Below are 27,307 nucleotides of genomic sequence, written 5' to 3'. Positions count from 1 at the left end.
TAAGACCCAATTTACGATGTTATATCATATCTGTTGTGCATGTGAACTGGCCGTGGGCGCCTAGCCGAATCTGCCTGGTATAGCTATGCTAATTTAGCGCTACATTTTGTTTTCGTTATAAAACATTTAATAAATCTGAAATATTGTTTGGATTCACCAGATGTTGGGCTTTCAATATCTGTACGCTGTGTATTTTTCTGAAATGTTTTAAGATGAGTAATTCGTTATATGACGTTGGTCTCTGTAATTGTTCTGGCTGGGTCAGCACTATTTCAGATTGCAGCTGCAATGTAGAACTGTGATTTATACCTGAAAAATGCACATTTTTCCAAAAAAAAACTATGCTATACCATAAATATGTTATCAGACTGTCATCTTATGAAGTTGTTTCTTGGTTAGTGGCTATATATATTTTTATTTAGTCGAATTAGTGATAGCTACTGACGCAGGAAAAAACAATTGGGAGTAAAAAAATCGTGTCCTTTGCTAACGTGGTTAGCTAATAGATTTACATATTGTGTCTTCCCTGTAAAACATTTTAAAAATCTGAAATGGTGGCTTTATTCACAAGACCTGTATCTTTCATCTGGTGTCTTGGACTTGTGATTTAATGATATTTAGATGCTACAAGTTACTTGTGACGCTATGCTAGCTATGCTACTCAGTGGGGGGGGGGGGGGTGGGTGCTACCGGATCAGGGTTGGTGACTCGTGAGAAGTTAAATAGCCATCACTAGCTATTAGTGATAGCTACATTAGAGGCTGCTGCCCTATATAGACATGGGCCACTTTAATAATATTTACATACTGCTTTACTCATCTCATATGTATATACTGTATTCTATTCTACTGTATTGTGGTCAATGCCACTCCGACATTGCTCAATCTAATATTTATATATTTTACTTTTAGATTTGTGTGTATTGTTGTATATTGTTAGATACTACTGCACTGTTGGAGCTAGGAAAGCAAGCATTTCGCTACATCCGCAATAACATCTGCTAAATATGTGCCCCATACAATTTGAATTGATTTGTGAGTCTAAACCTATGACTGGTACTGTATTTTTATTGACTTATTATTGTTTAATTCGCATTGTTGGAGCTCGGAGTGTAACGAGTTCACAGTGCATTTGGAAAGTATTCAGACCCCTTGAGTTTTTACACATTTTGTTACGTTACAGCCTTATTCTCAAATTGATTAAATCGTTTTTTCCCCTCAACAATCTACATACAACACCCCTTAAATGACAAAGCAAAAACAGGTTATTAGACATTTTTCCAAATGTATAAAAATATATATTTACACTACCGTTCAAAAGTTTGGGGTCACTTAGAAATGTCCTTGTTTTTGAAAGAAAAGCAATTTTTTTTGTTGGCACGTTGTGTTAGCTAATCCAAGTTTATCATTTCAAAATGCCAATTGATCATTAGAAAACCCTTTTGCAATTATGTTAGCACAGCTGAAAGCTGTTGTGCTGATTAAAGAAGCAATAAAACTAGCCTTCTTTAGACTAGTTGAGTATCTGGAGTATCAGCATTTGTGGGTTCATTTTACAGGCTCAAAATATCCAGAAACAAAGACCTTTCTTCTGAAACTCGTCAGTCTATTCTTGTTCTGAGAAATGAAGGCTATTCCATGTGAGAAATTGCCAAGAAACTGAATATCTCGTTCAACGCTGTGTACTACTCCCTTCACAGAGCAAACTGGCTCTAACCAGAATAGAAAGAGGAATGAGAGGCCCCTACAGAATATGCATTGGCAAGATTTTGAGTGATGAAAAAAATATAAAAATATTCTATATAAAAATATTTTGAGTGGCAAAGACTCCAGTGGTCATACATAGAGAATGGGATGGTGCAATATTGAATGAGTCATATTTTGATAAGGTGCATGCATGGGGATGTCCACGTCACCCAGAGATATGTCCATGCTGTAGAGATACACCTAGTGGACTGAAACTTCACTGCAGTAGACATAATACAGCTAGTGTTATCTAGACTTAATAGAGACTTTTACCTTGAAAACCTGCAGGATACCTCTTCACGGTTTCCCTGACTTCAGTTTTCTTTAATACTGTGTTATGCTTGTTCGGGTAGCACTCCTCACAGGCCGTTTGGTGTACATATTTTTTGTTGGTGAGATGATACTGCCAAAACTCTGAAAGGTTTTATTGTATGCCAGAATTGCGACACAAGATTTGTTCAAGCCTAAAATGTTAGTCCGTAATCGTAACATTGTCTTTGTATGTTCACAGATGTAATTTCACGTTTACGTTCATGCTTCACTCTTTTCTTACGATTCTAACAATTCACCTATGGATTTTCTAACGATACGTACGTTCAACCTTTTGGCATGTATCTGGCTCCATACCATGGCAGCAATACTATCTGGATCCTATCAAAGATCATGAATAAGCTGACAAGATACATGTCTCTCCGTGAATCATTGTCCACAAAGCGGCATGGCGGGCTGTCTAGCTCCTGCCTATCCTTTCTTTGGTTTGGTGGATATATAATATTCAACGATGGTTGTTGACGTTAACCGCCTGTATCCAATGGAGAGAGATGCTATGCAACAGCATCATGTCGTGAATCAAATAAAAATGTATTTGACACATACACATATTTAGCAGATGTTATTGCAGGTGTAGTGAAATGCTTGTTTTCCCAGCTCCAACAGTGCAGTAGTATCTAACAATTTACAATACACACAAATCTAAAAGTAAAATAATGGAATTGAGAAATATATACATATTAGGACGAGCAATGTCGGAGTGGCATAGAATAAAATACAGTAGAACAGAATACAATATATACATATGAAATGAGTAAAGCAGTATGTAAACATTATTAAAGTGACTAGTGTTCCATTATTAAAGTGGTCAGTGATTCCATGTCTATGTATATAGGGCAGCAGCCTTGAAGGTGCAGGGTGGCGTAACCGGCTGGTAGCCGGTTAGTGATGGCTATTTAACACTCTGATGGCCTTGAGATAGAAGCTGTTTTTCAGTATCTCGGTCCCAGCTTTGATGCACCTGTACTGACCTCGCCTTCTGGATGGTAGTGGGGTGAATAGGCAGTTAGCTCGGGTGGTTGATGTCCTTATTGATCTTTTTGGCCTTCCTGTAACATCAGGTGCCGTGTGTGTCCTGGAGGGCAGGCAGTGTGCACCTGGTTATGTGTTGGGTAGACCGCACCACCCTCTGGAGAGCTCTGCGGTTGCGGGCGGTGCAGTTGCCGTACCAGGCGGGGATACAGCCCAACAGGATGCTCTTAATTGTGCATCTGGCCTCCCGGGTGGCGCAGTGGTCTAAGGCACTGCATCGCAGTGCTAGTTGTGCCACCAGAAATTCTGGGTTCGAACAGGGAGTACAGGAGGGGGCTGAGCACGCACCCTTGTGGGGCCCCTGTGTTGAGGATCAGCAAAGTGGAGGTGTTGTTTCCTACCTTCACCACCTGGGGACGGCCCGTCAGGAAGTCCAGGACCCAGTTGCACAGGGCGGGGTTCAGACCCAGGCCCCTGAGCTTAATGATTAGCTTGGAGGGTACTATGGTGTCAAAGGCTGAGCTATAGTCAATGAACAGCATTCTTACATAGGTATGCCTCTTGTCCAGATGGGATAGGGCAGTGTGTAGTGCGATGGATGTGGATCTATTGGGGCAATATGCAATTTGAAGTGGGTCTAGGGCAGGGGTGGGCAAACTTTTTGACTCGCGGGCCACAATGGGTTCTAAAATTTGACAGAGGGGCCGGGCCAGGAGCATTTGGAGGGAGTGTTTGGGCCGGATATACTAAAGCATTAAATGTAGTGTGTGCAAACCTCATAGCACAGTAAGAACACTACAACCCAATTTATTAACTGTCTTTCAAATGTGAAAAATAGCCCTTATCAGTTTTAATAAATTTGTCTCAAGGAATATGCAAGATATGGCATTTACATACTATTTCGCAGATACCGGGATGAGGAAATGTAAATAGATTAAAATAACATACGCACTGTGATTTATCAAGATTGCGTCTGTTTTTAATAAGTTTCAATCGAAGGTGCAAAGTTAAAGAAATCAACATTTATTGAAAAATGGAATCACTTTCAACATTCAAAACATATTATTACACAACGAAATACTCAAGCTCAATAATATCTACTTGTGTTAAACTCCGCAAAATCATGGATGGATTGTCCTGACCGCGCGCTCTACAAACTCGCCACGGACGCCCTCGCCTTCACGCGCAAACAGTACACGTGTATCGTTGCCAAGCACACAGACATAGGCTGTATTAAATATCCTACCTGCAGCTGAAAATTTAAATTTAAATTAAGAGCGATGTGCGGCGTGTTAATAAAGCTACTGTACCGCTGCTGTGCGTAAATGCGCATTGCTCTTAATTAAAAGACGCACTTCCAAACTTTCCATATGCATTTTTTCATAACACAGCAGAAAAACTCACCATTTCCGTGGGAACAGTGTTGTTGGTCTCCCTTTTTTGCCAGTGCATCAAAGTCTGGAGTTAGTTTTGTTGTGGCAATTCTCGCTTAATGGTGACGTGAAACGAAGTGAAAATTAAAGTGAAATAAAGAGAAATACGCGCCACTCCAACAACGGTCAATGTGTTTTGAGTGCGCCATCTATTGGGGAAACGTGGGCATTGCAGGGAAAGGGGAAAAAAATGAGGTTTTTACTATAATTTGGACAAGTTCGGCGGGCCGGATTAAAAAGCCTAACGGGCCGTATGTGGCCCGCGGGCCGTAGTTTGCCCATGTCTGGTCTAGGGTGTCAGGTAAGGTAGAGGTGATATGATCCTTAACTAGCCTCTCAAAGCATTTCATGATGACAGAAGTGAGTGCTACATCAAAGCTGGATAGTCATTTAGTTCAGTTACCATGCTCTGTGTGACGTGTTTAGGTAGGACTCAGGTGCAGAGAAGAGACCAGACGAGGAATCAGTGGTTAAGGATAAACATAATACTTTACTGAGAAACGATAGCCGCAGGATCACAGTACACTTGAAAAAACAACAAACACTAAGTCTTGAAAACTCACTCAGGAAACGAACGCACACGGTCAACAATTCAAGTTTCTACAAAGGACCACAGAAACACATCTCTTTTAACAGGGACACAATCATGAAATAATAAGACACGTGAGTCCAATAAAAGTCTCTAGGGCGGTCTCTGCCGCCCTTTGGTGCCAGGAGGAACCATGACACTCTGAGGACACAGCTAGGGATGCCGTCTGGGCCGGCAGCCTTGCGAGGGTTAACATGCTTAAATGTCTTACTCACGTCGACCACGGAGAACGAGAGCCCACAGTTCTTGGAAGCGGGCTGCGTTGGTGGCACTGTGTTATCCTCAAAGCGGGCGAAGGTGTTCAGCTTGTCCGGGAGCAAGACTTTGGTGTCCGCGACGTGGCTGGTTTTCCCTTTGTAATCCGTGATTGTCTGTAGACTCTGCCACATACGTCTCGTGTCTGAGCCGTTGAATTGCGACTCCACTTTGTCTCTGTACTGACGTTTTGCTTGTTTGATTGCCTTACGGAGGGAATTACTAAATTGTTTGTATTCAACCATATTTCCAGTCCCCTTGCCATGGTTAAATGCGGTGGTTCGCACTTTCAGTTTTGCACAAATTCTGCCATCTATCCACAGTTTCTGGTTTGGGTAGGTTTCAACAGTCACAGTGGGAACAACATCCCCTATACACTTCCTGATGAACTCTGCCACCATGTCAGTGTATACGTCTATGTTTTTTCCATAGGCTACCCAGAACATATCCCAATCCGAGGGAATCAAAACAATCTTGAAGCATGGATTCCGATTGGTCAGACCAGCATTGAATAGACCTTAGCACGGGTACTTCCTGTTTGAGTTTCTGCCTATAGGAAGGGAGGAGCAAAATGGAGTCGTGATCTGATTTGCCGAAGGGAGGGCGGGGGAGGGCCTTGTAGGTATCCCAGAATGGGGAGTAACAGTGGTCGTGTGTTTTTCCAGCATGAGTACTACAGTCAATGTGTTGATAGAACTTCGGTGGCATTTTTTTCTTCAAATTTGCTTTGTTAAAATACCTAGCAACAATAAATGCGGCCTCAGGATACGTGGTTTGCAGTTTGTACAAAGTCCAGTGTAGTTCCTTGAGGGCCGTCGTGGTATCGGCTTGAGGGGGATTATACACATCTGTGACTTGTCGTGGAATATTCTAATCAAGTGAGAGAGACTTTGTCATTTCTTCAAAAAATCATCTTTATTCAATATTGATTAATTATTGCAATAATGACGCTGGTCGACCCCACACCCTTGAGTGTTGGACTGAGTAACCTAACCTTTACACAAATGGAGAGTACTATATATAGCTGACACTACAAATGCTTAGTCATGGTTGGTTCCACCCATCCCATGCAGATTGGGGCATCATAAGCCACTCTGGGTTCATCTGGTTGTTATCTGCACAGGGTTGTTGTCTTAAACCCACCCTGGCTTAGTTTCCCAGATGCAAGGATGATTTTGAGACAATGAGGGATTGGTCTACTCCTAAGCTATCCCTAGTAAAACACATTCCTGTCTATGTAATGCAGTCGTTAACTAATTTGTCAGCTCAAGCCATCTCTGGTGACCATATGCCCAGATTAGCTGCAGGGAACTAAAATGGAGACCATAAAAACACAGACACTAGTAGGACAAAATGTCTTACTATTAGTTAAATATGAATTGTTAACCATGAATATCAAATAAATCAGGTAAATATGTTATTTTTCTCTCACAGACTATAACCAAAGAGAATTCTCTTGGGTGGTAATATGGTCGGTATTTGATTGTGAGGTATTCTAGGTCGGGTGAACAAAAGAACTTGAGTTCCTGTACGTTATCACAATCACACCATAAGTAGTTAATCATGAAACATACACCACGTCTTTCTTCTTCCCAGAGAGTTCTTTATTCCTATCTCCGCGATGTGCTGAGAACCCAGCTGGCTGTGTGGACGGGGACAGTATATCCGGAGAGAGCCATGATTCCGTGAAGCAGAGTATGCTACAGTCCCTGATATCTCTCTGGAAGGAGATCCTCACCCGGAGTTCGTCTACTTTATTGTCCAGAGAGCTGCCATGTCTGTCGGCGCCATCCTGTGTATGCATAGCCATCTCGAGACAACTCCGATATAAGGTATTTTTCTCAAAGTTGCCGGGATGTCACCTGCCCTACTTATATCAGTACACTCATAACAATTTAACCCTCCTGTTGTGTTCGTTTCATGTTAATTAATTCTGTGTTCCCGGTCCAAAATGACCGCCCCATTATTGCTGATTATAAATCCATAATAATACATATATTATCACCTAATGTTGTGTTAACTCTTTTTATCAACTTAAGTTCTTGTGAACATTTCAAGTTTTGAACTTCTATTTGCTATTTATGGCCTGTAGGCCTCATCGACCTGAGCTCATACAACTCGTTTTTGAGTAAAAATGTAATGTATGGATTATTTTGACTAACAAATACTCAGATGAAACATATTGTGCAATTTATCACAGACTAATTTGTGTCAAAGTTTAACAAGGACTCTCTCCTCCTCACCAGTGTCATGATCAAAAATATGATCAAGAGCATACAGTATATCGTTTGGTCATTGTGCTTCCACAGAATGAATTGTGAGCAAGGCCTCAACAAAGCTTTATATACCAGAGATGCTAGAAAAGTTCTATATATTATTGAAACAATGTTGCAATTGTTTGTGAGAATGCCAACAGGTGTGGTTCCCGTGGGGGAAAGATTCAATTGGGGAAAGGTTCCTGTGGGGATTGCCATGGAAGCCAAGAAGGGGAGTGGGGTGTGTGTGTGCTCAAACACACACGCATGTGGGGGTCTGGGAGAGGAAGTGTGTCCATCTGATGAATGGGCATGTGCCCGGGAACACCACAGGTAGACAAAAGATAAATAAAACACCCAAAATGTAATGAAAATCATCTAAATGTACTTTGTGTGTTCAGATCCCCTGTGTGGACAAAGTCATGGAACCTTATGACAATCAGATTACATTAACTACATTTTTCAGAGAGAAACTTGTAAATCGGTCCAATTCGACCAGAACACAGCAGGAGGGTTAAGGATTACGAAAACTTCCATTCGATCAAATAAACTTCACGTAGCAAATAAGACATCATTTTTGTTGTTGACCAAATTCCACGCTCTCATTGACCTACATACAAAAACGGTTTGCTTGGTGGGCGAAACAACACAAAAACGCCACCTGCTGGATGGAGACAGATTTTCTGCCGAGTTGGTCCTCTCTCTTCCTCCTTTTTCTCTCTGATCTCATCCACATTAAGACTTCCGGTTTTCTGATTTTGCCTTTAAAATAAAAGTCCACGGTAGAACGTGAATATGTGTATGATACGAAATCAATAATTTATTTGACATTAGAACATGTTATAAAACCCAAATGTCACTTAAATATGAACAAATATGAATCATTGTTCATGTTTGGACAATTATTTTTCATATATCATGAATAAATACAGGATATTGACACTTCTATACTATTACGTGAGATACTTTTATTTAGAATATTGTCGTTTTTGTTGTTGCTGACGAGACGCTGGTGAGAGGCAGGGAGAAGGAAAGAAGGCTCTCAAACTAGAGCTGTAAACGGCAGATTTTATCACTAAATGTCATTATTTTGTATCTAAAGAAGGGACGTAAACTTAGCACAATGTCGAAGAATACAGTGTCTAATCGATTCAGGACAGTAGACGTTGACGAATACGACGAGAACAAATTTGTTGACGAGGAGGATGGAGGTGAAAATCAGCTGGGTCCTGACGAGGCAGAAGTGGACTCGCTAATCAGACAATATCCTTTTATCTAGCGAGCAAAGCAATGGTTTTTTTGGCTCATTTGGCCAGTGTATCTGCCGGTTCGTTTGCATGCATTAGTGTTGGTGCTGCTGTAATTCTGGTGCCAAGCCAAGTGCCATCATGTCTCAACTGGCGAGGTGTGGTAGGGTTGGCAGCTGGCTAGCTTGTTAGCTGTCAGACTCACTGAGGTATAATAAGAACGGTCTGAGTTTATTAGGACTACTTGATATTGCTTGATTGCTGGATGCTGAAAACTGGGATGACATTGTTGACAATGGTTCTGCCTGTTTTGGAAACGATTGAAACAATTGATGTCAAACGTTAATACTCGCCTAGATTCAATTTGCCGGTAAGTGTGAATGTGCACAAGTAAGTGAACTCGCTGTTTCGTATGATTGAGGCTACTTATCTATAAGCATTGATAAGAAGGATTATTGTGGTCAATATCAATTAAATTTCAGCTCAAGATAACCTAAGTACCCCAATGAAGAACCCCAAACCTGTCTGGTAGTCACATTCCAGGGATTGTTTTACAACTCCTCAGAAACGGGATATAACTAGCCGTTGGTTCCTTTAGATTCCCTCATATACCCTTCAGAGTAAGTTTCACGACAATGTCATCTCAGGCTTGTGATAAACATTGCCTTATAAGTCAGTAGCAGCGGGACGAATCTCTCTGCAGCACTTCCTGTGTGAGTGTTGAGAACCCGGCTCCACAAGGGGGCAAAAGGGGCCTTGCTCCCTCAGTTCAAACTTTGTACACCCTCAGATTTTTGTTTTATGTCCCTAACGTTACATAAATAAAAAGTTCAAATGATTGAGTGACAGGTTGGGGCAAAACAAATATGTATCTGTGCTGTCAAATCATGCAGAATACAACAGGTGTAGACGTTATAATGAAATGCTTACTTACGAGTCCATTCCCAACAGTGCAGATGTAACGGATGTGAAATGGCTAGCTAGTTAGCGGTGGTCCGCGCTAATAGCGTTTCAATTGGTTACGTCACTCGCTTTGAGACCTTGAGTTGAAGTAGTGGTCAAGGGCCGCGGCTTTTGTGGAGCGATGGGTAACGATGCTTCGTGGGTGTCAGTTGTTGATGTGTGCAGAGGGTCCCTGGTTCGCGCCCGTCGGGGCGAGGGGACGGTCTAAAGTTAAACTGTTACACAGAGTTAAAAAGTAAGACACACATTTGCTAAATAAATAGGAAATAGTAACAATAATGCTCTCAATGGTGCAGGTGTAGAACTTTTTGAGGATCTGAGGGCCCATGCCAAATCTTTTCAACCACCTGAGGGGGAATAAGCGTTGTCGTGACCTCTTCTCGACTGTGTTGGTGTGTTTGGACCACGATAGGTCCTTAGTGATGTGGACACCGAGGAGCTTGAAACTCTCGACCCGCGCTATTACAGCCCCGTTGATGTGAATGGGGGTGTGTTTGGCCCTCTTACCTGTAGTCCACGATCAGCTCCTTTGTCTTGCTGATGTTGAGGGAAAGTTGTATTTAAAAAATATATATATATATATATATTTATTGTAGCGACCCGCACAGACAGCTGTGTGTTATGTGTTAGGCTAGTAGGTTGTTGTGTACTTACCAGTACCCAGTGTTCGCGGGGTCCGACATGTGAATCAACCTGCTTTCTGCCAATCACGGGAATGCCTGGAATGTTCTGATGCCGGGCATCCTGGCGGTTGGCGGAGTGGCGTGGAGGGGGGTTGGGCAGGGGGATGGAGCATTGGAAGTTAAGACGCGTCTCTCTCCCCTGTGGGCGCGTCCACATACTTTTGTATAGTGTATATTTGTAAATATCAGCGTAATCTTTGAAACACAGGTTCTGTGTAAATAAATCCAACACTTATTTGCACCTTTACCTGCCTGCCTCCTGCTAAATTTTTGTCCTTACTACTGCTAGAAGGCCCCTATGTTACGCTGATACAGCACAGCTTAGATGGGCTACCAATTTCTTGCCAACCTGTATTTTCAAAAGCACTCAATGATCTCGAAGTCTCTGGATTTGAACTTTTGTTTATTGTGGTATAGTGTGATATAAGCAGAGTTCAGTATAATTCCAAACGCAAGAAACCCAAAATGTTTTGTCCCCTGGCCGATTTCAACTGCCCCCTTAGTCACTTTATGCTGCCTCCGGGTCTGCTGTGTTGGTGGGTGTTGCCAGAGATAATGGATATAATGATGAGATGCTTGTGTCTCCGCTCTAACAATGGGATTTGTTGTCCATCGAGCGGAAGGGTGGGCTGTCAAGCTCTCACCTATTCCTCTCTTTGGATTGGTGGATACATCTCGTTATTTTAATACTTATTTTTCGATGAGCAGTGTTGACGTTAACCTCCTGTAGTCAATCGAGAGTGAGATGCTGTGCTAGCGTCATGAATATGCATAGACTGCCTTGAATTTCGTCAGGGACAACAATGATATAAAGTTCTCAAAGTTACCAGGATGTCACATGTATCACCTTTTATTAGGGATGCACGATATATCGGTGAGCATATCGGAATCGGCCGATATTAGCTAAAAATGACAACATCGGCATCGACCCGATGTCTAGTTTAACGCTGATGTGCAAAACCGATGTCAAAGCTGACGTGCATACTATACCTATATAACGTAGGTAGATGACGTAATGACGCTTCAAAAAATACAGCGCTACACAACAAAAGCAGAAAAATATTAAGCGCACACTTCCAACAACTAAACAAGTTGAAGTCCAGCAGTCATTTGAAAGAGTAAGAATTTCAGCGAGACAACTCAAAGGCGAAATCCATTAACGGCAAGATAATGGAAGTCATTATACTGCTTGCTATGGGCGTCACGACTGACATTTGGACGAGCGACGTCAGCACCATGAGCATGCTGAGTCTGACAGCACAGTGGGTCGACGAGGATTTCCTACTGAGGAAAGACGTATTGCATTTTTTTATTTTTTTTACCTTTATTTAACCAGGTAGGCAAGTTGAGAGCAAGTTCTCATTTACAACTGCGACCTGGCCAAGATAAAGCAAAGCAGTTCGACACAAACAACAACACAGAGTTACACATGGAGTAAAACAAACATACAGTCAATAATACAGTAGAAAAATAAGTCTATATACAATGTGAGCAAATGAGGTGAGATAAGGGAGGTAAAGGCAAAAAAAGGCCATGGTGTCGAAGTAAATACAATATAGCAAGTAAAATACTGGACTGGTAGATTTGCAGTGGAAGAATGTGCAAAGTAGCAAAATAAATAAATAAATACAGTAGGGGAAGAGGTAGTTGTTTGGGCTAAATTATAGATGGGCTATGTACAGGTGTAGTAATCTGTGAGCTGCTCTGACAGCTGGTGCTTAAAACTAGTGAGGGAGATAAGTGTTTCCAGTTTCAGAGATTTTTGTAGTTCATTCCAGTCACTGGCAGCAGAGAACTGTAAGGAGAGGCGGCCAAAGGAGGAATTGGCTTTGGGGGTGACCAGAGAGATATACCTGCTGGAGCACGTGCTACAGGTGGATGCTGCTATGGTGACCAGCAAGCTGAGATAAGGGGGACTTTACCTAGCAGGGTCTTGTATATGACCTGGAGCCAGTGGGTTTGGCGACGAGTATGAAGCGAGGGCCAGCCAACGAGAGCGTACAGGTCGCAGTGGTGGGTAGTATATGGGGCTTTGGTGACAAAACGGATGGCACTGTGATAGACTGCATCCAATTTATTGAGAAGGGTATTGGAGGCTATTTTGTAAATGACATCGCCGAAGTCGAGGATCAAACTTTTTGCTGTGTGTGTGTGTAACCTGTATTTAACTAGGCAAGTCAGTGAAGAACAAATTCTTATTTACAATGACGGCCTACCCTGCCAAACCCGGACGACGCTGGGCCAATTGTGCATGGGACACCCATTCACGGCCGGATGTGATAAAGCCTGGATTCGAACCAGGGACTGTAGTAGCGCCTCGTGCCTTAGACCGCTGCGTCCGTGTGTGTGTGTGTGTGTTAACTATGTAACTGTACTAGAATGCTTAAAAGGCTGCAAAAATTTTAAATATCGGTATCGCTTTTTTTGGGGGGGGGGACGGGGGGCAAGGAAAATATCGGGTATCGGTAACCCTTATATTTCTACAATTACATAATTTAGCAGACACTGTTATCCAGCGAGTCTTACAGGAGAAATTAGGGTTAAGTGCCTTGCTCAAGGGCACATCAACAGATGTCGGCTCGGGGATTCAAAACGGCAACCTTTCGGTTACTGGTCCAATGCGGTTAACCTCTAGGCTTCCAAAGCATTATAAGACTTCTGTTAGATCAAATAACCCTCACGATTAAAAATAGCAATTTTGTTTTTTTGTCTTGACCAAATTCGCCACTCTCTCATTGCCCCCATTTCAAGAATCCTCACTTTCCTAATAATTAATGATCTGCTTAACGTGGACAGATTTTGGGCGGAGTAAACTCTCTCGCTTCGCCTCTTCCTCTCTGGTGTAGCCAGGGGTGTTTTCATTCAGACCAAGACCTCAGCAAACAGTTTTAAAATGCTTTGCAGCGCAAAGTGCAGAATCCGTTTACTCCAAACGGAAAATGTTTTGCAGCGAAAACGAGAGTTTCTATTGGACAAATTCATTCTGTTGGCTTCTGTTTGATTCCTTTTGGTTTCTAGTAAATACACCCCAGATTGCTTGTCTGTTCAGTAGCTACATACACTGAGTTGTCAAGTGTCTGATTGGTAGTAAACTGTGACATTCAATGTATTGATGTGATTCTATTTTATTTTCAAAGACGAGGTTAGGTTTGATTGGACAGACTGTTGTTCTAGGACGGTGTTATAATCCAGACTACCAGATATTGTCCACGTTGCCTCCTTAACCCCTCTCTGCACAGGTAACCTGATGGAGGCCTTGCAGGCAGTCCTGAAGAACCCACCAATCAACACCAAGAACCAGAACGTCAAGGTGAGTCTAGACAACTCAATGGAAAAAGACTTACAATGAGCTGATATGTGTGTGACTTCCATTTAGGCCCACATAAACATTAGGTCCACCTAATGTATTTAGTAGAGACTTAGTCATAGGAACTATGAATGTAGGCTGTATCGTAGCTTCTTTTCACCTGTTACTAAGTTGGGTTCCCTGGAGATTTCTTTGCGTACATAATAGGGGAACTTTATTGTGTTTTGTCAGGACTGTGCCGAGGGCCTTGTGTTGAAGGTGCTGAGTGCCTTTAAGAGCAGTGACGTAGAGAAGGGGGTCCAGTCTCTGGATAAGAACGGAGTGGACCTGCTCATGAAGTACATCTACAAAGGCTTTGAGACGCCATCGGATAACAGCAGTGCCGTCCTGCTGCAGTGGCATGAAAAGGTACTGCCATCGACACACCATATGTTTTACTGTCCTTGTGGGGACCAAACAATTGATTTCCATTGAAAGTCCTATTTTCCATAAAACCTAAACCTAACTTCTAAACCTAACCACTAGTCCTAACCTTAATTGTAAACCTAAACCCTAAGCCTAAAATAGCAGTGAAGTATCCCCACTTGTCTGAACGTTCCTTGCTTTACTATCCTTGTGAGGATAACAAAAAACACACACGTAAATTAGACTTGATAAAAGTACTGCCATCATACACACACACACACACACTAATTAGACTTGATAAACACAGTTGCATATGATAAGGTATGTAAGTTACATGCTATCCCTTTCTTTCCTTCCCCTCTGTCCCAGGCTCTATCTGCAGGTGGCCTGGGGTGCATCGTTAGAGTACTAACGGCCAGGAAGACTGTCTAACTAACAGAGGAGAGGAGCCATGTTCTTCACAGCGACCGTCTGGTGCACATTTCAACACAAGGATGATATCCAGTAGATCACAGCGTGTCACAGAGGAGATCCCTCCTATCTGTCTCTGCTTCTTTTCAGATCTCACTTCCCTATGTCTCCCTACACAGACACACACACACTGATACAGCTGGTTCACACATTCACCCAAACACATAACACATGCCAAGTTGGAATCGTTTTTAGTATTTTTACTCCATTCCTTTCCTTCCCTAGACCCTCAAACACACACCAACACAATGCTACAGAGCTCTCCATTCCTTTCCTTCCCTAGACCCTCAAACACACACCAGCACAATGCTACAGAGCTCTCCATTTCTTTCCTTCCCTAGACCCTCAAACACACACCAACACAATACTACAGAGCTCTCCATTCCTTTCCTTCCCTAGACCCTCAAACACACACCAACACAATACTACAGAGCTCTCCATTCCTTTCCTTCCCTAGACCCTCAAACACACACCAACACAATGCTACAGAGCTCTTCTTAGGTATGGCTTTGTTTCTCTCAGGAAAAATCTATTTTATAACAGTCAGCTCATTTGTCTACCCTGCTACTCTTTTTTTTATTAAAGCCCTGATAGGCCGGTGTCTTTGTTAAAAAGCTGATCAGAAAATTCCTGATGGAACAAAATCTTATAATTCCACAGAAAATCCCTAATTTGCCCTTCTGTAACCCATGGGGACAGAGGGAGGGAGGCTCCTGAAAAGCACAGCCACAGATGGAGCGGGGTGGATTTGCGGGTGGGAAAGTTTTCGCCAGCAGGGGTGGTCCAGCCATCCTGCCTGCCCTAGTTAGGGATTAATACCCACGATGCATTACGGCCCCCCTTTACTACTAGCACCACTGTTATTAATCCTAGACTGTGTTCCTGTAAAAACACTACCTTAGCTAATGTAAAGGGCATGCAGTCTAAGTGGTGTCCTAGTATGGGTTTAGTGAGATCTATGCCTATTCCACAGTGTTCTCTCACTCACTGAATCATGTACAGGGAATTATCATGTCAGACTTTGTTGTAATATTGTTTAGTAAGGGATGCATTTGTAGTGCTTCCAGGACATAAGAATAGTTTCACTAAGGACTAGGGTTGCAAACTTTCAATAAATTCCCTGGTTTTCCAGAAATCGTGTTTGTAGGATTCCGGATTTATTCCCTCTTGATTCCGGGAATCGGCCAATCGGTAAAACTAGGGAATATATTGAAAGGTTCCGGAATTTTCCAACCCTATATCTATAATTATTAGTATTTTGACTAACAGAGAATTTGCCTTGGATGTATTCTGTCTCTGTCTCCGTTGGGTCACATTCCCTCACCAGTATATTTTGTATGCCATCACTGCTAGTCAATCATGGTGTCTCTTTCTTGACGTATTTTTTTATTTAACTAGGCAAGTCAGTTAAACAAATTCTTATTTACAATGACGGTCTTCCGGGGAACAGTGGGTTAACTGCCTTGTTCAGGGGCAGAACGACAGATTTATACCTTGTCAGCTCGGGGATTCGATCCAGCAACCTTTCGGTTACTGGCCCAACGCTCTAACCGCTACCTGCCACCTCCACATTTAACCTGTGTTTGTTAAAGTATCATGGTTTTTCTATTGTGATTTGTAAATGGCACTTTGGGTCTCTTCCTGATAATTGATCAGTATTTTAAAAAGCCATCAGTGGACAAAACATTAAGAACACCTTCCTAATATTGAGTTGCACCCTCAGAACAGCCTCAATTCGTCAGGTCAGGGACTCTACAAGGTGTTGAAAGCGTTCCGCAGGGATGCTGGCCAATGTTGTCTACAATGCTTCCCACAGTTGTCAAGTTGGCTGGATGTGCTTTGGGTGGTGGACCATTCTTTATACACGGGAAACTGTTGCGTGTGAAAAACGCAGCAGCGTTGCAGTTCCTGATACAAACCGGTGTGCCTGGCACCTACTACCATACCCCGTTCAAATGCATTTACTGTTTTGTCTTGCTCATTCACCCTCTGAATGGCACACATACACAGTCCGTGTCTCAGTTGTCTCAAGGCTTAAAAATCCTTCTTTAACCTGTCTCCTCCCCTTCATCTACACTGATGAGTGAAGTTGATTTAACAAGTGACTACAATAAGGGATCATAGGTTTCACCTGGCCAGTCTGTCATGGAAAGAGCAGGTGTTCATAATGTTTTGTACCCTCAGTGCGCTTACATTTATTTTGTATAAGACCAAGTATTTGAAATATGAACCCAGGAAATGTGTTTGGTTGAAATACTAGCATGCATTAGGTAGGACAGTATTTTGTGGTGCACAACCAAACACTTTCCCTGGCTTTTGTGTCATTCATTGTGGGACCCTGAACTCTGTCTGTCTGCTTTATCTGCCTTTACTGGTAGATCCCATTTGTTGCCAAAATAGCTGATTGCTTTCGTGAAACTGCTACTTACAGCCATGTTGTGAGTCCTTGACAGGGGTTTAGATTGCTCCGTTCAGTTGACATGGGTTATCAGGACTTGCAGATAATGGTGAAATATGTACTGTATCATGTTTTTCATGATTGATGACATAAATTAGCCCTGTTTTTAATATATTGAGATGAAATTATGGCTTTTGCACATTCTCGCTCTAAAAAAAACCTTGCTACAGTTTCATGGACTAAAACAGTGTAATTGATGAGAAGTTAAAAAAAATATCCATATGTTTTTTTTTTTAAAGATTTTTTTTTAAATGTTCTAATTATTTTTTCTATTATTTACATTCAAATCAGTGTCTTCTGTTCATTCCTCCCAAGCCCTGTTTGAGTCACAAATGGCAGCATATTCCTTATAACCCTGCACTGCTTTTGATCATAGGCCTATGGGCCCAGGGAATAGGGTTATGGGCCCTGGTCTAAAGTAGTGCACTATATAGGGATAGGGTTATGGGCCCTGGTCAAAAGTAGTGCACTATATAGGGTTATGGGCCCTGGTCAAAAGTAGTGTACTATATAGGGATAGGGTTATGGGCCCTGGTCAAAAGTAGTGCACTATATAGGGAATAGGGTGCCATTTGTGATGCAACCTGTCTCTGTAATAAATAGTTTATGGCGAAACCACATTTTGATTAATGATGACCATTTCTTTTTTATATAATGTGTGGATTTCTTCTTGTTTTAATAATCTCATCAGTGGTAATACATTAGTAGCTGTTTTTATAATTATGCAGTTGAAATGTTAAAATGCTCAATTGCAACAACAAAAAATCAAAGGAACATATCAAACTGGTGTACAAACTGCCTTACTCCATAACAATATTCCTTTATGTTTGTGATTTAAAATAATATAAAAGTTCTGAAAACAGATTTTGAAGTTCTGAGTTATTTACTGGTGAAAAGTACTATTGTGGTACAGCAGATAACTAGTCACAGAAACACCTCTATCATGATTGTATATCTTTTATTTTTTATAAAAATGTAATACAGTATAGAAATACATTACAAGAAAAACCAAACACTTCTATACAAATCATAAAAATAGAATACATCTTGGTAACTGACTATGGATGAAGTGGTTAAAAGAATCCTATGAACCTTTAATGTTGTGATTGTATTGACTGTAATGAAGCAATGACTACTGTTCCTATCGGACACACTGCTAATGGAGGACGAGTGTGTTGGGTACTCTGGGGATGAGGAAGAGGGGTGATTACCTGAGGTGGGCAGGAGTTTGACCATAGAGATGATGTGATACAATGATGCAATGTCTATCTAAGTCTGAGTTAGACTGATAGACAGCCAAACTCCTCTCGCCAACAAGTCTCTACAGGCACCATTTCGGACCAATCAAATGACTTGCTCTGTTCTCCGGTCTGATGTCACAACATTCTGCGACCAACCAGCCAAAGAGTTGAGCAAAGGAGGGAACTGACCCTTTTTTTTTGGTATTCAAGCACTTCCCAATAAGTTAATAGGTAGATGTAAATAAAGGCTAGCTAATGTTTCTTGTCTCTACCACTTTAAGCCTGAGGAGAGGAGGAGGGGAGGAAGACTACATTCTGGGCCAACGGTGGACTCATCATGGGACCTGGAGAAGCAGTCTGAGTCATCTGTAAAGATCACCTTGTGGACGGGAGAGGGCATTGTAAAGTACAAGAGGGTCAAACAATTCATTCTAGATCCACAAAGCACCTTAACATTGGAGAGAACAGGATTCTATTTAGGATATCTGGCCAATAAATAGATGTTTACTTCCATCCGAGGGGAACTCGCTATTCTTTAAACTCTTTGGTGTGCAAGTGTTGAGTCATTTCCTAATCTGCTTCTTGGGATTGCAGTGTTGTTCTCCTGTCCCACCTTAGTAGTTCTCATATACGAACAGTCTTTTTCTACTAGTTCCCATTTACTTATGTGGCAGCTTTACCAACCAACCACACACACACACACACACACATACATACATCCACGCACATGCTCGTTCGCAGTGGTGCTGCATACAGAGGTCGCAACCTTTTCAGTGCCCCCCCCCCCCCCCCCCTTTTACACCGTCGTTTTAAAGTGCTCTCAGTAGGGGTAGGCGGAGACGGCGATGTAGACGATGAAGGTGGTCTGGTACTCGATGCCTCCGTCAGCGCTGTAGGACAGGGAGCGCACCTTCATCCTGAAGGTGTGGGGCTCTCGGAGGGCCCTGGTTGTGAACAGCACCCCTTTCAGGTTTTCGTCTCGCAGTGCGAAGGGTAACGTCACGTCCTCGTCCACCACCAGGAAGGAGGTACGGGGGTGCACCACGCCGTCCTGCGTGTACGCCACCAGCCGGATCAGGTCCTGATTGGCCGCAATGCCAAAGGGGAGGGACAGCAGCTTGTACTCCAGTGCGTAAGGGCTTAGTGCACACTCCAGGTCGTTGGGAGGGCATTTCTTCAGACAGAACCTACAACACAGAACACACAACATGGACACTTCGCTAGTGTATTCTGTACTTAGGGCTCTATTCAATCAGATCCGCTTTAGCCGACATCCGCATAGCGTTAGAGCCGTCAAATGCACAAGTGGCTCCTGAAATTATACCTAAAGGGGACATTGCCATTGGTTGCACGGAGTCACATTAACAGAAATCTAATGCAGTCTGTTTACAAGTTGGAACACAGGAATGTGAGATGTAATCTACACCTTGATAAGGCTGATAGAAATCCTTAATTTCGCTGAATGATTTTCAATTTGAGCAACATTATTTCTATATAGGCTACACCTTCTCATTCTGAGCTTCTAACGTGAGTGGGACGGGTGTGGCTTTGTGACAATGATCACAAGAGCAACTGCTTGCCAATTTTACAGCTCCAACACAGCTCCACCTCCGACACGGCCAAAACATCAGCTATGCGGGTGTCGGCTGTCCCCGGTTAACGCTTGATCTGATTGAGTCTAGGTCTTAAGTGTGTATACTGCATGATTCTTCAGACAAAATGCAAGAAATGTATAGTAAACAAAGTGCTGGAGAAAGTACTGGTATGCAAGTGTGTGTTAGTGGTTGTGTGTATGACAATACGGTGCATTCGGGAAGTATTCAGACCCCTCGACTTTTTCCACATTTTGTTAAGTTACAGCCTTATTCTAAAATGGATTAAATAAATAAAAAATCCTCATCAATCTACAAACAATACCCCATAATGACAAAATGAAAACATTTTTTTTTTTTGCAAATTCATAAAAACAAAGAAACTGAAATACCTTATTTACATAAGTTATGAGACTTGAAATTGAGCTCTGGTGCATCCTGTTTCCATTGATCATCCTGAGATGTTTCTACAACTTGATTGGAAACTGTGGTGAATTCAATTGATTGAACATGATTTGGAAAGGCACACACCTGTCTATATAAGGTCCCACAGTTGACAGTGCATGTCAGAGCAAAAAGCAAGCCATGAGGTCGAAGGAATTGTCCGTAGAGCTCCGAAACAGGATTGTGTCGATGCACAGATCTGGCGACGGGTACCCAAACATTTCTGCAGCATTGAAGGTCCCCAAGAACACACTGGCCTCCATCGTTCTTAAATGGATGAAGTTTGGAACCACCAAGACTCTTCTAGAGCTGGCCGCCCGGCCAAACTGAGCAATCAGGGGAGAAAGGCCTTGATCAGGGAGGTGACCAAGAACCCGATGGTCACTCTGACAGAGCTCCAGAGTTTCTGTGTGGCGATGGTAGAACTTTCCAGAAGGACAACCATCTCTGCATCACTCCACCAATCAGGCCTTTTATGGTAGTGTGGCCAGACAGAAGCCACTCCTCAGTAAAAGGTACATGACAGTCCGCTTGAAGCCAAAAGGCACCTAAAGACATCATGAAACAAGATTCTCTGGTCTGATGAAACCAATATTGAACTCTTTGGCCAGAATGCCAAGCGTCATGTCTGGAGGAAACCTGGCACCATCCTTACGGTGAAGCATGGTGGTGGCAGCATCATGCTGTGGGGATGTTTTTCAGCGGCAGAGACTGGGAGACTAGTCAGGATCGAGGGAAAGATGAACAGAGCAAAGTACAGAGAAATCCTTGATGAAAACCTGCACCAGAGTGCTCAGGACCTCAGACTGGGGTGAAGGTTCACCTTCCAACAGGACAACAACCCTGAGCACACAGCCAAGACAACGCAGGAGTGGCTTCAGGACAAGTCTCTGAATGTCCTTGAGTGGCCCAGCCAGAGCCTGGACTTGAACCCGATCAAACATCTCTAGAGAGACCGGAAAATGGTTGTGCAGCGACGCTCCCCATCCAACCCGACAGAGCTTGATGGGATCTCCAGAGAAGAATGGGAGAAACTCCCCAAATACAGGTGTTCCAAGCTTGTAGCGTCATACCCAAGAAGACTTGAGGCTGTGATCGCTGCCAAAGATGCTTCAACAAAGTACTGAGTAAACGGTCTGAATACTTATGTAAATGTATTATTTCTGTTTTTTATTTTTAATAAATGTGCCAACATTTCTAAAAACCAGTGCATGCTTTGTCATTATGGGGTATTGTGTGTAGATTGATAAGGGGGGGGAAACAATTTAATCAATTTTAAAAGAAGGCTGTAACGTAATAAAATGTGGAAAAAGTCAAGGGGTCTGAATACTCCGAATACACATAAGAGTGTGAGTCAATGTGTGTTTACTGTTTACCCTGTTGCTGGGTCTCTCTGGTAGTTAGGTGGGCAGGGTGTATCGATACACTGGTAACTTCCTCTCATGTTAAAGCACATCCTGTTGGTCCCACACTGGACATTCTGCTCCAGACACTCATCTATATCTGCCCTCACAATACAGGAGTTAGTTATACAACGTATAGCAATACATAACACCACAATACAGGAGGTAGTTATACAACGTATAGCAATACATAACACCACAATACAGGAGGTAGTTATACAACATGTACCGATACATAACACCACAATACAGGAGGTAGTTATACCAATACATAACACATGATGCAGTTATTGAGTATACTGTACCTGCAACTTTTACATAGATACATTTTCCTCATCAAATTATTTCATTGAATGTATTTTCTTATAGTAGAATATAGGGATGCTCTCTGAGCGATGACGAATGGATAGATATATAAATAACGTGAACAGCTGATTAATCGATTGACTGACAGGTGGAGGTGTCCTGCTCACCTTGGCAGGTCTTTCCGTTGGTCATGAGGCGGTAGCCGGCCGGACACTGACACCTATGGCTCCCTGGAGTGTTCATACACTCATGCTGGCACGTGTCCCTCACCTCACACTCGTTGATGTCTACACACACACACACACACACAGGAAACATTTATCAGTTGAAACATGTTATAAAGGTGTATTAGAAAACAAGGGGAAGCCAACCCCAGGTAGCACAGCCATGCAGCCAGACCCTCCACCTCTCCTTTCAAACTCCTCCCCCTCTGCCTGTCCCCCTGCCTCCTCCATAGTTACCTAGGCAACGGCCACCCCTGGCCTCGTACCCCTGCGGACAGGCCAGGGCCTCCCTGCGTCTACGCTGCCTATAGCGCCCCCCTGTGGCAGCGTAGGAGGGGTAGCTCTGAGAGGCCAGGCTGTGGTACTGGCGCTGGAAGGCGCTCCGCTCAGGGGAGTCCTGGGAGGAGCTGTAGCCGTATGAGAAGCTCTGGTAGCTGGGAGGCAGCTTCTCCAGCCCCGCGCAGGACTTTCCATCCCCAAGCAGGTGGCGCCCTGGCGGGCACACACACTTGAAGCTGCCGGGGGTGTTGAGGCACTGGTGCGCGCAGGGCTGGGGCGCATGCTCACACTCATTACTGTCTGGTGATGTCACAGCACCACAGAGAGAGGGGGGAGGGAAGAGAGAGAGGGAGCAGGGGGGAGGAGAGAAGGGAGGGAAGGGAAAAGAGAGAGGGGGGAGGATGGAAGAGAGAGAGGGGGAGGAGGGAAGAAAGAGAGGGGGGAGGAGGGGGGAGAGAGGGGGAGGAGGGAAGAGAGAGAGGAGGGAGGGGGAGCAGGAAAGAGAGAGGAGGGAAGAGAGAGGAGGGAAGAGAGAGGAGGAAAGAGGGAAGAGAGAGAGGAGGGAAGAGAGAGAGGACGGAGGACGGAGGAGGGAAGAGAGAGGAGGGAAGAGAGGGAGGAGGGAAGAGAGAGGAGGGAAGAGAGAGAGGACGGAGGGGGGAGGAGGGAAGAGAGAGGAGGGAAGAGAGAGAGGAGGGAAGAGAGAGGAGGAGGAGAAAAGGAAGAAAACAGGCAAGAGTAAAAGTTGAGTAAAGAGGGGGATATGGAGCAGGGGAAACATACAGATAGACAGAGGATAAGGCAGTTAAGAAAGAAGCAGATGAAGTGGGAGAGTAAAGTGGTGTGAGGAAGACAAGAGGATGAGAAAGGAAGAGATGGAACACAATCACCCCAACGTACAGGAACAATCACCCCAACGTTTGACAATACATATCATGTCCCTAAGGCATAAGTGTATTCATCTAAAAAGTGTCTTTTAACGTTTTATTTATGTTGTATTTTACCCCCTTCTTCTCCCCAATGTCGATCTTGTCTCATCGCTGCAACTCCCCAACGGGCTCGGGAGGTGAAGTCATGCGTCTTCCGAAACATGACTCGCCAAACCACGCTTCTTAACACCCGCCCACTTAAACCAGAAGCCAGCCGCACCAATGTGTCGGAGGAAACACCTTTCAACTGACGACCAAGGTCAGCCTGCAGGCGCCCGGCCCGCCACAAGGAGTCACTTGAGCACGATGAGCCAAGTAAAGGCCCCCTGGCCAAACCCTCCCCTAACCCTGACGACGCTGGGCCAATTGTGCGCAGCACTATGGGACTCCTGATCACGGGCGGTTGTGATACAGCACGGGATCGAACCCGGGTCTGTAGTGACGCCTCTAGCACTGCGATGCAGTTCTTTAGACCACTGCACCCCTCGGGAGGCCCGCCTTTTAACTTTTTCAATGAGAGAATGAATACATTACATCTCACACCAAACAAGAATGCTTGAATTAAATCAAATCCAAGGTCTCTATTCAATCTCTGAAGCATTACAGATTGTGTGATAGAAATGTTAAGGTAATTTCCTATTGAGCCGATATCTGCAGCGTTTACCATGAAGCAGTCTCCACTAACGTGGGAACAATGCCTTTAAATTCCAATCATGCTGTAACGTGGAACTTGCGCAATACGGATTGGATAGAGACCTACATCTGTATATATTGTAAATACATACTTTTTCAGGTTTGCCAAATAGTCTCTTTTAACTTACTATGGTGCTCAGTTAAAGTGTTGCCACTTGAAATTTAAATGAAACATACTGTATATCCAATTTAATGCAACAAAATATTCAAATTGTACAGGTAAGTAGGTACAGAGTAGACATCAGTGTCCAGTGTTGATGATGTCATAGGGGATACCGACAGAGCCAGTGAGTGTATGCCATTACAAAGCAAAGCGACCCCAGGTCGGGTGCAACCCGGTCAAAAGGTCAAAGGTGGAAACTCAGGTGTAAGAGTGACAGAGCCAAGAGGGAGAGAGAGAGATGCTGGCCTTGTGATGACAGACAGACAGGTTAATTCCAGGTCCCTTTCTGTTGTCCTGTCTGTGGCTCCTTACCTTTCTGTTAACCCTCTGTTTAAACTCTAACTACACAGCCACTCAGTACCTAGGGCTCATCTTCTCTTTGTGATAGTTATGAGAAAGTAAGAGATTTCCACAGAAGACAACAGTTCTTTAGCTACATTAGCATTAGAAAGGCAGAGGGAGGATGTGATGCCACAGCTGGCTGGGGTATTACTGCAGCTTAGAGCAGGGACTGGGAGAGAGATGGAGAGAGATGGAGAGAGGTATGCATGCAGAAGCAGGTCAGCTGACCCCCTGAGGTGAGGTTTAGTGGCTGAGGTGTAGTGGGTTAGGGGTATTGGGTAAGGGGTAGTGGGTAGTGGGTAGTGGGTGAGGGGTAGTGGGTTAGTGGTAGTGGGTAAGGGATAGTGGGTGAGGGATAGGGGTAGGGGTAGTGGTGAAGGGTGAGAGGTAGTGGGTGTGGGGTGGTGGGGTAGTGGGGTGAGGAGTAGTGGATAAGGAGTGAGGGGTAGTGGGTGAGGTATAGTGGGTGAGGGGTAGTGGGTGTGGGTTAGTGGGTTAGTGGGTAGTGGGTGAGGGGTAGTGGGTGAGGGTTAGTGGGTAGTGGGTGAGGGGTAGTAGGTGAGGTACAGTGGGTGAGGGATAGTGGAGGTCTGCGTGCAGAAGCAGGGCAGCTGAGGGGTAGTGGGTGAGGGGTGGTGGGTGAGGTGGTTTGGGGGTAGAGGGGGTACGTACCCACACAGGGGCGTCCTACACCCTGAGAGCGATAGCCCCTGGGGCAGGTACAATGGTAGCTCCCTCTGCTGTTCTCACAGATCTGGTTGTATCTGCACTGGTGGGTCCCGTCTCTGCATTCATCTATATCTATAGGGGGAAGACACATGGAGAATATATATATATATATTGAATATAGATATTTGACATTGAAACCATTACCCCACCAAACAGAAAGGGCTGGATATAAAATCCACCCCAACCTTTTCTTTAACCATTTAGAGTAGGTTATCCACAGATGTACTGGACACAGAATCCTCCTTTCAGTTGGCTGAGCATGAGGTATGAAGGGGCTGATGCCCAGTTCTGGCACACTCACCCACACACGTCCCGTTGGCACCTTTGGTCATGCCAGCAGGGCAAAGGTCAATACAGGTGTAGCTTCCCCGCATGTTCTTACACTGCTGGTCTGAACGACACACCCTCTGTCTGCACTCATTTATGTCTGAGGAGAGAGAGAGAGAGGGCGAGAGAGAGAGAGAGAGAGAGAGAGAGAGAGAGAGAGAGAGAGAGAGAGAGAGAGAGAGAGAGAGAAAGAGAGAGAGAAAGAGAGAGAAAGAGAGAGAAAGAGAAGCGGGTCAGGTCCAGAACTGAAACCATCAAAACACGTTTCACACTATTGTGCCGACCCAATCTGTAGTGTACTGTGCTCACCTATACAGCGGCGGTTCCTGAGTTGGTACCCGGGCTCACAGGCACAGCGGTAGCTACCGATGGTGTTCAGACAGTGCTGGTTACACGGGTTAGACTCCTGGCACTCATTAATATCTTGAAAATGAACCAAAATCAAATAAACAATAATACAGTTACAGCTTAGAAATAGATTTATACCTATATAGGGCTGTGGCGGGCGTGACATTTTGTCAGCCGGTTATTGTCATGCAACAGACTGCCGGTCTCACGGTAATTGACCGTTAATTAACATAACACTTTTAGCATCTCCAGGCCACCATACATAAAAGCTGATGATGCGCGCTTTTGGAACATCTACATTTTAAAAAGTATAATAAATCAATGTAATATAAAGCATCACAATAAATCCATAATTTATTTTAGGTCTAAAGAAACATTATGATTTGAAGAAAATGTATTTCAGAAGAACAGAATATGAGTTGACCTACTGTATGTTATCTGGTTATGCACCATGCCATAGGCTCTAGGATTGTTCATTTAGCTGACAAGATATACTTATAAGTCCCATTCCATTATTTTATATGATATGATTTTATAGTATCAAACATACACTATATATACAGAAGTATATTGAGGAGAGGTGAGTTTTAAAAGAACATCCTGTTTTGATAAGTGTTTGATGTGATTTTTGATCGCATTTGCATTGATGTCAGAGTGGTTAGAGGAACAATAGAGCCCTGAGTACCAGACCATTAGGACCTGATGGAGGGACAATAGAGCCCTGAGTACCTGGCCATTAGGACCTGATGGAGGGACAATAGAGCCCTGAGTACCTGGCCATTAGGACCTGATGGAGGGACAATAGAGCCCTGAGTACCTGGCCATTAGAACCTGATGGAGGGACAATAGAGCCCTGAGTACCAGACCATTAGGACCTGATGGAAGGACAATAGAGCCCTGAGTACCAGACCATTAGTGACCTGATGGAGGGACAATAGAGCCCTGAGTACCTGGCCATTAGGACCTGATGGAGGGACAAGAGAGCCCTGAGTACCAGACCATTAGGACCTGATGGAGGGACAATAGAGCCCTGAGTACCAGACCATTAGGACCTGATGGAGGGACAATAGAGCCCTGAGTATCAGGCCGTTAGCGACCTGATTTATTATTTAAACTTTATTTAACTAGGCAAGTCAGTTAAGAACAAATTCTTATTTACAATGACGGCCTACAC

General features: G+C 43.7%; 2 protein-coding genes across 3 annotated transcripts in view; one reads left to right on the top strand and one right to left on the bottom strand.

Annotated features, from left to right (window-relative positions):
- The first annotated feature begins 8,571 nt into the window (after window positions 1–8,571).
- On the top strand, window positions 8,572–17,977 carry arpc5b (actin related protein 2/3 complex, subunit 5B). Its single transcript, XM_071346350.1, has 4 exons — window positions 8,572–8,843; window positions 13,711–13,782; window positions 14,011–14,187; window positions 14,554–17,977. The coding sequence occupies exons 1-4, from the start codon at window positions 8,703–8,705 to the stop codon at window positions 14,614–14,616; spliced, it is 453 nt and encodes a 150-aa protein (XP_071202451.1). The 5' UTR covers window positions 8,572–8,702; the 3' UTR covers window positions 14,617–17,977.
- A 77-nt stretch (window positions 17,978–18,054) lies between these two features.
- Window positions 18,055–27,307, bottom strand: part of hmcn1 (hemicentin 1) — a 229,641-nt gene continuing 220,388 nt past the window's right edge. Inside the window, exons 100-106 of one of the 2 annotated variants that reach the window (XM_071346348.1) lie at window positions 26,095–26,208; window positions 25,760–25,885; window positions 25,402–25,530; window positions 22,561–22,902; window positions 22,267–22,386; window positions 21,767–21,893; window positions 18,055–19,541 (exon numbers count right to left, since the gene is read on the bottom strand). In XM_071346348.1, the coding sequence (XP_071202449.1) occupies window positions 19,175–19,541; window positions 21,767–21,893; window positions 22,267–22,386; window positions 22,561–22,902; window positions 25,402–25,530; window positions 25,760–25,885; window positions 26,095–26,208 (1,325 nt within the window). In that variant the 3' untranslated portion in view covers window positions 18,055–19,174. The remainder of the gene's footprint in view (window positions 19,542–21,766; window positions 21,894–22,266; window positions 22,387–22,560; window positions 22,903–25,401; window positions 25,531–25,759; window positions 25,886–26,094; window positions 26,209–27,307) is intronic. The other variant, XM_071346349.1, reaches the window with a different exon arrangement.

This window comes from Salvelinus alpinus, chromosome 16, assembly GCF_045679555.1.
Source record: "Salvelinus alpinus chromosome 16, SLU_Salpinus.1, whole genome shotgun sequence".
Taxonomy (NCBI): domain Eukaryota; kingdom Metazoa; phylum Chordata; class Actinopteri; order Salmoniformes; family Salmonidae; genus Salvelinus; species Salvelinus alpinus.
This window is presented reverse-complemented; position numbering and strand designations above follow the sequence as displayed.